Source organism: Mobula hypostoma, chromosome 15, assembly GCF_963921235.1.
Source record: "Mobula hypostoma chromosome 15, sMobHyp1.1, whole genome shotgun sequence".
In the NCBI taxonomy this organism is placed as follows: Eukaryota; Metazoa; Chordata; class Chondrichthyes; order Myliobatiformes; family Myliobatidae; genus Mobula; species Mobula hypostoma.
The window spans coordinates 5,649,545-5,662,009 of NC_086111.1; the positions used below are offsets into that span (position 1 = coordinate 5,649,545).

The 12,465-nt window shown below is 46.9% G+C and overlaps 1 protein-coding gene across 5 annotated transcripts in view; it reads left to right on the forward strand.

The window, feature by feature from the left end:
• The window catches only part of plxnb1b (plexin b1b), a 373,688-nt gene that overhangs the window by 258,725 nt on the left and 102,498 nt on the right, over positions 1 to 12,465 (forward strand). For all 5 annotated transcript variants that reach the window (XM_063067659.1, XM_063067658.1, XM_063067662.1 and 2 more), the window contains 3 exons: positions 6,839 to 6,995; positions 8,248 to 8,356; positions 9,851 to 9,959. In XM_063067659.1, coding sequence (XP_062923729.1) covers positions 6,839 to 6,995; positions 8,248 to 8,356; positions 9,851 to 9,959 — 375 coding nt within the window. The remainder of the gene's footprint in view (positions 1 to 6,838; positions 6,996 to 8,247; positions 8,357 to 9,850; positions 9,960 to 12,465) is intronic.

The following is a 12,465-nucleotide window of genomic DNA, read 5'->3' on the forward strand; positions in this document are numbered from 1 at the left end:
CTGCCATGCATTCAGAAAGGCTTTCATCATTTGACTGGTTCCTTTTGTAAAATCTAAATCTTTCAGCTATTACCAACAGTTTAGGGCTCACATGATTTTGTAAAATTGTAACAATTTCATCAAACATCTTCCTTGCTGGCTTTTCAGTTAAGACCATAAGGTATAGGAGCAGAAGTAGGCCATTCTGCCCAGTAGGTCTGCTCTGCCTACTAATCATGGGCTGATCTAATTCTTCCAGTCATCCCCACTCCCCTGCCTTCTCCCCATACCCTTTGATGCCCTGGCTAATCAAGAACCTATCTATCCCTGCCTTAAATACACCCAATGACTTGGCCTCCACAGCCACATGTGGCAACAAATTCCACAGATTTACCACCCACTGATTAAAGTAATTTCTCTGCATCTCTATTCTAAATGGACATCCTTCAATCCTGAAGTCGTGCTCTCTTGTCCTGGTCTCCCCTACCATGGGAAATAACTTTGCCATATCTAATTTGTTCCGGCCATTTAACATTCGGAATGTTTCTATGAGATCCCCCCTTCATTCTCCTGAGCTCCAGGGAATACAACCCAAGAGCTGCCAGACGTTCCTCATATGGTAACCCTTTCATTCCTGGAATCATTCTCATGAATCTTCTCTGAACCCTCCCCAATGTCAGTATATCCTTTCTAAAATAAGGAGCCTAAAACTGCACACAATACTCCATGTGTGCTCTCACGAATGCCTTACAGAGCCTCAACATCACATCCCTGCTCTTATATTCTATGTTGTTGTTGTTGTTCGTCCTTCATAGTCGAAGGTGACCATGGCTTCAAAGTCAAATGGGAGATTGGTGGCTGTGGGTCCGGAGGTGACTGATGAGGCCAATCCGGGCCCTGAAGGCTCGCCCACATGTAGGACACAAGTGGGTGGGTGCTGTCGTGGCAGTGGATGCTGCTCGGGCCTTGCGCACAGCACGCTTTCATTGCACCTCGATGATGCGCCTGACTTCAGCTGCACGGGCTCCTATGGTGATCTTGCTACGTCAAGCTGGACGATCGAGGGCAAGCGTCTCCCATGTGTTGATGTCGACACCCAGGCCTTTGAGGGACGCTTTGAGGCAGTCTTTGTAACGTTTCTTCTGCCCCCCGACTGAGCGTTTGCCCTGACACAGTCCTCTATACAGCAACTGCTCAGGCAATCGGCTGTCTGGCATTCTGACCACATGTCCAGCCCACCTGGCTTGGGCTTTCAGCAGGAGGGTGTAGACGCTGCAGAGCCCAGCTTGTTCCAGGATTTCCGTGTCGGGGACTTTGTCCTGCCACCTGATGTGGAGGAGTCTGCGGAGACAGCTCAGGTGAAAGTGGTTGAGCTGTTTGGCGTGTCTGCTGTAGACAGTCCAGGTCTCGCTGGCGTAAAGGAGGGTGGTAAGGATCACTGCACAGTAGACCTTCAGCTTGGTGGTAAGGCTGAGTCCTCTCCACTCCCAGACGTTCTCACGGACTCTCCCAAAAGTGGCGCTGGCTTTGGCAATCCTGTTGTTGACCTCAGCGTCTATGTTCACTGCACGAGAGAGTATGCTGCCCAGGTAGGTGAAGTTGTCAGCTGCCTGGAGGTTCTGGCCCTTCACCGTGATGCGCGGCTCCTAGTATGGCTTTCCTGGGGCAGGCTGGTACATAACTTCGGTCTTTTTGGTGCTGATAGTGAGTCCGAAGTTGTCGCAGGCTTGTGAGAAGCAGTCCATTTCACACTGCATCTCCTGCTCTGTGCTGGCGTTGAGTGCGCAATCATTAGCAAACAAGAAGTCTCTGATGACAGTCTCCTGCACCTTTGTAACTGCCTGCAGGCGCCTAAGGTTGAACAACCTGCCGTCAGTCCTGTACCTGACGTGGATTCCTTCTTCGTAGTTACGGAAGGCATCTGTCAGCATGGCAGAGAATACCATACTGAACAGAGTCAGGGCAAGAACGCAGCCTTGTTTGACGCCATTTGTCACGGGGAAGGCCTCCGACTCGTCGCCGTCATCCAGAACTTTCACCATCATACCGTCGTGGAACTGCTGGACGATTGTGATGAACTTGCTGGGGCAGCCAAACTTCTCCATGACCTTCCACAAGCCTTCTCTGCTGACCATATCAAAAGCCTTGGTTAGATCGACAAAGGTCACGAAGAGGTTGCTGTGTTGCTCCTGGCATTCTTCCTGGAGTTGGCGCGCAGCAAAAATCATGTCCGCGGTCCCACGTTCAGCACGGAAGCCACACTGGCTTTCTGGGAGCAGATCTTGTTCAAGATGTTGGAGAAGGCGGTTGAGCAGGACGCGGGCCAGAATCTTCCCGCAATGGACAAGAGGGAGATGCCTCGGTGGTTGTCGCAAGACTGGCGGTTGCCTTTCCTCTTGTAGATGTGGACTATGCTGGCATCTTTCAGCTGTTGCGGGACCTGTCCCTTTTTCCACATGGACTAGAAGAGTACAGTCAGCTTTTGCATCATGACAGGGCCTCCTGTTTTGTATAGCTCAGCAGGGATTGCATCGGGTCCTGGCGCTTTGCCACAGGAGAGTTGCTTCACTGCCTTCCTGACTTCATCTACTGTGGGGAGGGTGTCGAGGTTCTTGTTAACCTCTACCTGGGGCAGGTGGGCAATGGCCTCGTCGTTGATGTCGGCAGGGCGGTTAAGGACGTTGTTAAAGTGCTCAGCCCATCGATCCAGAATCTGCTTCTTCTCTGTCAGCAGCTGCGTCTCATCTGCGTTGAGGAGGGGTGAGGAGTCGGAGGACTGGGGTCCGTATACAGCCTTAAGTGCATCGTAGAAGCGCTTTATGTCGTGGCTGTCTGCATAGCCCTGGATTTCATCGGCCTTCTTGCTCAACTGGCTGTCCTGCATCTCACGAAGTTTTTTCTGCACCTTTCTTCTTGTGTTAGTAAAGGCATCTTTCTTGGCTAGCGACGTGGGGTCGTTCTGATGCGCTCTGTAATGTTGATGTTTCTCCGTTAGTAGTGCCTGTATTTCTTCATCATTCTCATCGAACCAGTCTTGGTTTCTTCGGGTTGCTGGTCCGAGATGTTCAAGGGCGGTAGTGTAGACAGCGTCTCTGAAGGCCGTCCACTGTTCCTCAACGCTGGTCCCGTCATCCTGTGGTGTGTCTGGCAGTCTGCCTTCAAGGTCATCGACGAATTCTTATGCAACCCTGCTGCTTTTCAGCTTGGAGACATTCAGCCTTTTTGCAGTCTTCTGCCCTTGGGGTCTTCTCATGGGCAGAATGCGAAGCCTGAACTTGGACACAATGAGGCGGTGGTCGGTCCAGCAGTCGGCACCACACATGGTTCCCGTCACTCTGACATCCATCCTGTCCCTCTTCCTGGTGATGATGTAGTCAATCAGATGCCAGTGCTTCGAGCGTGGGTGCATGCATGACGTCTTCTTACGGGTGGGTAAGCGGAACAGGGTGTTGGTGATGCCAAGGTCGTGTGTGGCACATGTCTTGAGGAGCAGAAGGCCGTTGCTGTTACACTTGCCAGTGCCGTGTCTACCAATGATCCCTTCCCAGGTCTGGTAGTCTGTCCCTACTCTGGCATTGAAGTCCCCGAGAATGATGAGCTTCTCTGACTGTGGGTTTGCTGAGATGAGGGCGTCGAGTTCTTCATAGAACTTGTCTTTAATGTCATCTGGGTTGGTCGTGGTGGGAGCGTAGGCACTAATCAGCGTAGCACTCTTCTTGTTTGCAAGTGGGAGCTGAAGTGTCATCAGGCGGTCGTTGATGCTCTCTGGGTGCTTGGTGAGTTTATGGGCGAGGTTAGAATTGATGGCAAATCCCACGCCTGCTTCTCGTCGTTCAGCGCTGCTGCGACTGCTCCAGAAGAACGTGTATCCACCACTACGTTCTGTCAGCTGGCCCTTGTCTGCTAGGCGCGTTTTGCTGAGAGCTGCTATGTCCACATTGTAGCGAGCTAGCTCTTTTGCAACCAGTGCAGTTCTTCTCTCTGGTCTGTCTGCCTTGATGTTATCTCGCAGAGTTCTCACGTTCCATGTGCCAAGGTTGAGCACCATCACTTTCTTCTTCACTGTTGTAGGTCGACCGCTATGAGGGATCCCCACCAGCCGCGGTAAGCTGGCCAGGGTGAAGTGAAGCAGACTATGTTTGAGGCACCTTTTCTAGCCCCTTCCTCCATGGAGGTGAGCACAGCGATCCTAAAGAGGGCTGCTCAGACACCCCGGGGGCTGCCGAACTCAACTGCTGCTTCAGTCCAGTAGAGAGCGACCCTACGCCCTGGGCCGCCTGTGTGTAGGTTTGTGACTACAGCTTCCAGTGTATCCGTACCTGCTGCTTCGCCACTCCCCCATCGCCACAGGACCTTAGGTTGCGCCTTGGGTTTGAAGTCAGGACTTGCGCTTGACTTGGATTAAAGTGAGGGAGAGTTGCGCAGGTCGTCAGCCTCACTCCCTCGTCCCGACCTATCTGGACCCAGTGGCAAGACATAGTCGCGACGACTGGAGATAGGTCAGGATGCAGTGGATGGCCAGCAGTGTTCTGTGTGTCTCACTGTGCCCTCTTAGCGCTCCACGACGCATTGCTGAGAATCGCCTTTCTGCCCGTTGAACCAGTGATGGTTTCTTCCGCGCAGTCCGCCGAATCCAGGCTTCACACGCTAGGTAGACAAGCCCTGAGTGTTGTGGATCTACGGCAGTTCTTGCGGCGTGCTCGCAAGCCTCCCTACCTATTGTCGGGCATCCTCATCCGCCTTTGCAGCCATTGGGAGATGTCTCCTCTTCCGCCTGCTCCGCCGTTCTATACCTCCAGAAATAAATGCCAACATTGCATTTGCTTTCTTCAGCACCGACTCAAGCTGGAGGTTAACCTTTAGGGTCACCTGCACAAGGACTCTCAAGTCCCTTTGCTTCTCTGCATTTTGAATTCTCTCCCCATCTAAATAATAGTCTGCCCGTTTATTTCTTCCACCAAAGTGCATGACCATACACTTTCCAACATTGTATTTCATTTGCCACTTCTTTACCCATTCCTCTAAACTAACTAAGTCTCTTTGCAGGCTCTCTGTTTCCTCAACACTACGCGCTCCTCACCTATCTTTGTATCATCGGCAAATTCAGCCACAAATTCATTAATCCCATAGTCCAAATCATTGACATACATCACAAAAGGCAGCGGTCCCAACACCGACCCCTGTGGAACTCCACTGGTAACCGGCAGCCAGCCAGAATAGATCCCTTTATTCCCATTCTCTGTTTTCTGCCGACCAGCCAGTGAAGTTGCATAAGAGACTGTATGTTCTTGGGCCCATTAAGCTAACAATTGTAGGAGCTTTCTTTTGCTCCTCCACGTTGTTTGCGTTACAATACAGTTCAACTCTCTCGATATATGACTCCCAGCCTTCATTCACTATCAAGTTTATCAACATCCCAAATGAAGACATGGCCATGTTACTTTCACTTTAAATTCAGCACCTCTTTCACCGTTGCATGTTTATTTGTTAGCATCTGTGACGGCTTTCTCATGCTGTTTAACTCTTGCTGTTTCATCCCCTACCTGTCAGCGCAGTTGGTGATATTTTCTGACATTCAGGTTTGTACTTGTCACTAATTTGCTGTGTCTGTGCACAACTACATATCAATTAAAAAAAGAATGCATGCAGAAGGTAGCTTTAATTGTATATTCACATTGTAGAGCGAGAGAGAACAATATCCATGCGTAGACAGCAATGCATTCACCGGCAACATAGTGCTAAGGTGGCGGGGGGTGCGGTCCTTACTCTAAAAGAAATAGATCCATACATTACAAACATCCCTTTGGATAGGAGATGAGGAGAAATTTCTTTAGTCAGAGGGTAGTGAATCTGTGGAATTCATTACCACAGACAGCTGTGGAGGCCAAGTCATTGGGTAGATTTAAAGTGGAGATTGATAGCTTCTTGATTATTTAGCATGTCAAAGGTTATGGGGAGAAGACAGGAGAAGGAAAAGTAATCAGCCATGAAGAACAATGGAGCAGTCTCGATGGGCCGAGTGGCCTAATCTGCTCCTATGACATATGGTTTTAAATATTACTTTGATTTCTTGAATTGCAAGATTTCTCCATTGGTTTCTTTTTGATATGAATGTTTTATGTTTGGAAACAAATTGTGTTAAACCAATTTTTCTTCCCTATTACAATGTCTTGTAATGAACTCCCAATTGTACAGAATCCCTAATCAAGGCTAGAATTTAAATCATTTTACAAATAGGGCAGGTCATGTATCACAGATGCAGTGGATATGATAAATTAATTCTGTTCCTCCTCTAAAATCAGTTCCCAATTTATCCAGTTTCCAATATAATTCAGGAAAACCCCTGCACCCTACATGCATTACTGCACCGTGCATGCATTACCACACCCTGCATGTATTACCGCACCCTGCATGCATTACCACACCCTACATGTATGACCACACACTACAAATGTAGTCAATGCCTATCCCAGCCAGTGAAGTCAGCTCCCGTGGACTGGGTAGATGAGATCACTAATGAGATCCAATGTCCAGGAAGGCAGGTCTGCAGCGCTTCACAGAGAGCGTAGGGCATGGTGAGGCATAGTAGACATCGTGGCCGTCCATTGCAACCAAGGAGCTCTCCAGTTGTGATGACCATTCGAACTACTGGCATAGGGTTTCTGAGCTCGAGAGAATGGAACTGCCCCAGTGCAACGGCTTTTCCACTCAAAAATGTTCTTGCACAGGTTCCTCATCATCATCAAATTCGATGGACAACTAACACAAATGCAGTAGTAGTTTCAACAAACAAATGCTGTCTTATAAACCTCCAAATTGTTACCTTAATTATGCAATTATTCTTCTGTCATCTTTCCAGGTCTTTGTAAGTGTTGCTGACTTACCCCTTCTTGCTGAGGACGAGTTCTACACCTGTCAGTTTGAGGATTATTCCAGTCCGGCCACCGTTACTGAGAATGGCATTGTGTGCTGGTCCCCAAAACCCCAGAATCTTCCACCAACAAAAGCAGGAGCAGGTACTTGTCAGGAGTAAGAAATTTTCATGGAATTAGTGCATTTAGGGAATACAGTCCTGAAGGCTAATCCCAGCATATTTCCATTTTAATCTGCTGAGATGTTAAACAAATTTAAGGTTTATGTATTTATGAGAGGTTCCACAAGTATGAATGATATGCATTGTTGTATGTCATAAGGGTTGTGGTTTAATAGCACGTGAGATTTTGAAGGATCTAACAGGCATCTGTTTTGATAAGTGCAAGGTTAGTAGTTAAAGCAGATAAACTTTGGGTCTCTGCTGTAAGCAACTTGTATTCACAATGGGGCTAGAAATGGTATCCGGTAGACACAGATCCATGGACATTAATATTTCATGAATAGTTCCAGAAAGTGACCCAATTTTAGGGATACAGAAAGATAGAATTCAACTGGATCTCCATCTCTATGTCAAAATCCAGGTCTGATGGATCAACGATAGGAGGAAATACCACCATCTTGTGAATTCTAGATATCCCCTGTACTGTGTGGCCAATGAGGTTTCTGTTAAGTGTAATCTCTCCCTGAAGAAATGCGGCTAAGCTTTCAGAAACTGCATTGGAATGCTGATTAAATCATCTGCTTTAGAGATACAGCCTGGAATTAGCCCTTCCAGCACCTCGAGTCTCAGTGCCCAACCACCACTCATTCAACCCTAGCCTAATCACAGGACAATTCACAATGAATGGTTTACCTACTGACTGTCTTTGGACTGTGGGAGAAACCAGAGCATCTGGAGAGAACCCAAGGGTTCAATGGGGAGGATATACAGACTCCTTACCGATGAGGTTGGAATTGACATCCAGAGCTATAACAGCAACACACTAACCTCTGTGCTACTGGGGTACTGATAGCGGTATTGGTTAAGATAAATTCTTACCTGCTGCCCCTCAGAATAATGCTCTTTATTTGGGAGAACAGATAAACATCCCATTGGAAAGGCAATGTCACCTATAGCATGGAGCTCTCTTGCATTCAAATATTGATGCAGGTATTGAGCTCAGACTCTTGGGTTAGACCTAAACCCATGGGTGTTAGAAATGAACCACAGCTGTTGTCAGAAGATGATCTGACTAGGTAAATGATTGGATGTCGTCTCTATTACCAGAAGCCAAGCGTGTAGTTTCCATAGTTCTGGCTGCCCTCGGGTGGGATTTGTTGTGTTTCTTGTCCTGGTTTCCAGTGAATGTGCCCAGTGGGAGAAAAGCTCTGAATCTCAGCTTCTTTCCTCTCCAGATCACGTGACCGTCGATTTGCAAATCATGTTCTTCAACATCACGCTGACAACAGCAGAATTCACATTCTATGACTGTGGTGCAGTGCAGCAGATCTCCAGGAATTCTCCGTAAGTATGTGGAATCCTTTTAAACAGAGGAGAACAAATTTAGTATCAGTTAATGAAGAGCAAGTAGGCTGCCCATGCTGGCGATCTAAAGATAAAGCAATGAGTGCTAGAAGCATTCCACCGATCAGGCAGCATTTGTGGAAAGAGAACGGAGTCTGGTTAGAGGGAAAATGTGTAAACTCCACATAGTCAGCACCAGAGATCAAGATAGAAGCAGAACAGCTAGAACTTTGAGACAGCAGGTTGTAAGCCTTTAGAGTTCTTTGCCCCACAGACAGTGGATACTCAGTCCTTGAATGTGTCTATATGTTGCCCCCCTGGCTACCCTCAGGGTCGCTTGGCTCGCTGTTGTCTAGGGAAACAGCCCTCGGCCCCGCCAATCTGGGTAATAAGTTTGTGTGGATGCTGCGTGATGTACCCCACCCCGCCCAAATAACAGACAATACACCAGATATGATTAAATGATTTACAGTTTATAGATATTACTGGAATTATATAATTAATAGAGAATAAAATATAAAAGGAAAATAAAAGGCGCCACACTTATCAAAGTTCAATCTCTTCGTGCACAAACAGTTGGAGCTCAGGACCCTTCTTCTTCACCCTGCGACCCCTCGGACCACCTCGACCGGCCGCCTGAGACCAACAACAGTGGTCGACCAGTCGCTCCACAGGAGTCAGTCTTCATCTCCCCTCCTCGCAGAGCACCCCGCTTGGGGTCCGACCCCGTTAGCGGACTCACAGCACCTGGTCCATTCTCTGTCTCTCTCTCCCGTCTTCTGCCCCAAAACCCCGCACATACAATATCTTCAGAGACACCAAAAGCATAACAACTATCACAATTGGTTCATTCGTCCTCATATCAATAGATAATACAAAACAAACTGCTAGCGGGAAGGACTTTCTCAGAGTTTAACATAACAAAGAAGCATTCCCAAGTATAACATAACAAAGAAGCCATTTTAATTAGCCTACACAGTAACATAAGAGATGAAACCCCCTTACATATATATCTCTGTTAAAATGGGGACAAGGGGTGAGGCACAATGTACAGTTATGAAGACCACATTATCTGATGTTCTTCTTCTTCTTAGCCTAACACTCCTACTGGGGCATAGGCTGGCAGCAGCAGCTCGCTGTGGTCCTCTGTCCTGGGCCTATGGAAGGTTGATCGACTCTGCGTCTTCTGCTTTCACCACATGACTTCATACATCTTCTAGGTGAAGGTCCTTCTTCTCCCAGGGATGAGGTCTTTGAAACTTCATGTGGCATTTCGATAGCTGTGGGTTTTTACAGGGTGGGGTTTCTAGCCTCATGTTCAACCCTCCTCCTTTTGCAGCTGGGCTTGGATCATTCATGGCAGACTTCTATTCTGATGTTACTGTAAACAATTTTATTGGTCTCTTAACTCTTGTAATTCTTTCACCCTTCTTGCATCTCTGTGTCAAGGTCCATTGTTTCTAACGTGCTTTGCTCTGGCCACCATTTCTGCAGGTGTCGAGGCTGTGTGAGTAGTCGATGGGGCTGTAACTGGTGTGTGCTTCAGCACCATTGTACCCACAACACCACCTGTGAGGATGCGGTCATCATTTTTAACGAGAACGTAAGTGCCAGGGTTGGACGGACCTTCTCCTGCTTTGCAGATTGGTTTAGTGGAGTGAGCTTTGGAAGGAGAGCTGGAAGCAAATGCCTCTTGGAGGGTTTCTCTCAATTAATTCAGATAAGGATAATCCCAGGTTCCACCTGTCACCTCAACCTTACTCAGAATCACGTTTATTATCAGTCTGGTTTAGAAATGTGTTGTTTTGTGCCAACAGAACAGTGCAACATAAAATGTTACTAATAAATTAATACTACAAAAGAGGGATAGTGAGGTAGTGTACCTGAGTTCATGGACCATTCGGAAATCTGATGGCAGAGGGGAAAAAGCTGTTCCTAAAACGTTGAGTGTGTGTCTTTAGACTTGTGTACCTTCTCCTTTGTGGTAGTAGTGAGAAGGGAGCACGTCCCAGACAGTGAGGGGCCTTAACGATGGATCCTGACCTACACCAATGACTGCCCATGTCAGTAGTCCCTGACCTTTCCCCACATCTTCACCTTCTCACCCCCTAATATCTTCAAGCACCTTTTCAGAAGGTCTAAGAAAAAAAATCTACCTGCCAACCAGCTGACTCAGTGTTGAATGACTCCTTCTGAAAAGCATGTAATGGTTGTTTAAGGGCAAGGTTAATCTCATCTGAGAGATGGTCATGCAGCCTTGAAGACCACATCCGCATGGTTACAAGAGGGAGCTAGTTCACTCCAGAATCTTCCATCTGTGCATTTGAAGAGTGGAACAGTGAGAATTTGTGAGGGCAAGGAGATTTTCTGAGCCTAGGACCAACAACTGAATGGTGATAGTTGCCTCTGTATTCCTTAAAATGGATGGACTTTGCTTGGAAACGGAGAGCACAGATTTATCAGAATGTCAGAGGAGTAGTGAGCAAAGACTGAGCATACGTGGTGAAGATGAGATGGTGGGAGCCAGGGATTTAGAAGTTGTCAAAATGATGGAGGACACACATGGTGTCTTAGATGTAGGTGGGAATGGACTGGTCTGTGGTCAGGGGGGGAGGTGGTGGCAACAGGATACAATCAAGGGTTGAGGAGTTTGGTCTTGGGGCAAGAGCAGGCAGAAACAGTTCTGATGCAGAGTTTCAGTTCTACCTCCTTCTGCCCAGACACCCAGCCACCCAAAGATGGTGCTTGACCCCACTGAGTTCCTCCAGGTGATTGTTTGTTGCTTCATCAGCGTGTTAGAGGCCTGGTTGGGCGTACGAAGGTTGAATGGTAGAGGAGGAAGGGAAAATTACTAAATAAAATAAATAAATCAGCTTGTGTCAAACTGATTGGCAGAACTATTCCCGGTGAATTCTGCTTGATTGTTCAGTGTCTGATCCACCAGTGGTTTTGTTGTGGTGGTTCACGTAGGTAACTCCTCATCCCGGGCAGGAAGTAATCACATCGTGGCTTGAGCAGTCTGCTCTTCTTCCTGTGTTTTAAACTTTAAGTGCTTTAGAAATCAGAATTTGGTCTGCTTAACTGCTTAGTCACAGATGAGTAGGAGTCACCCAGAATAAACGGAGGTAGGAACTCACTGATAAGCAAGGCTGCAGCTCTAGAGCTTAGAATTCCACAGTTTGACCGTATGTTTCTCCTGGGGCATATCACCAACTGCATCCTGTGTATTCCAATTGTACAGGTTGATTGAGGAAGTCTGCTCCGGAATGATTGGTCAGTGTGGGAGATCAAGCTTCTCAAAATATATTGAATAGTCAGTAAATAAGAACCATATTTAAAAGTTTGCTGTCTATGTGTTGTTGTTTTAATTGGTAAAGTAGTTTACTATGGTAGCGTGTATTGAGGTACAGTGAAAAATTTTGTTTTGCATGCCATCCATTCAGATAATTTCATTGCAACAGTGCAGTGAGGTAAAGCAAGGGAAAGCAATAACAATGCAGAATAAAATGTTACAGTTGCAGAGAAATTGCATGGGCAGGTAGACAGCAAGTTGTGAGATCCCATTGAGATAGACTGTGTGGTGGAGCCTATCTCATTGTAGTAGGGAGCAATTTAATATCTGATAACACTGGGATAGAAGCTGTCTTTGAGCCTGGTAGTACATGCTTTCAGGCGTTTGTATCTTCTACCTGGTATTTTTGTCATGTGTGTGTGGCGGGGATTATGTTGACCACTCTAGTGGGACAGCGAGGAGTATAGATGGTGTCCACTTCTCCACTCTACTTTTATTTTCTTTGGTTTTTGAATTGATTATAGAATGAAATATTATTCAGGTCCAAAGCACAGCGTCCACAGTTATTTCTGAGATGTATTTGTTTATTTGTGTGATGTAGTAATCGGTTCCAAGTCCAGAAATTGCCCATCTCTTAACTGTTTTGAATTGACTGGCTGGGCAGTTTCAGAGGATATTTCCGTGTCAGGCTCGTGGGAACCAGATCCGGCAAGGAGGACTTGGTTTGCTACCCAGAGGAATTTAATCCAGTAATTACCTAGTCACAATGAATGGATGCCAGCTTTTGATTCCAGATTTACATAATTAATTTAAATCT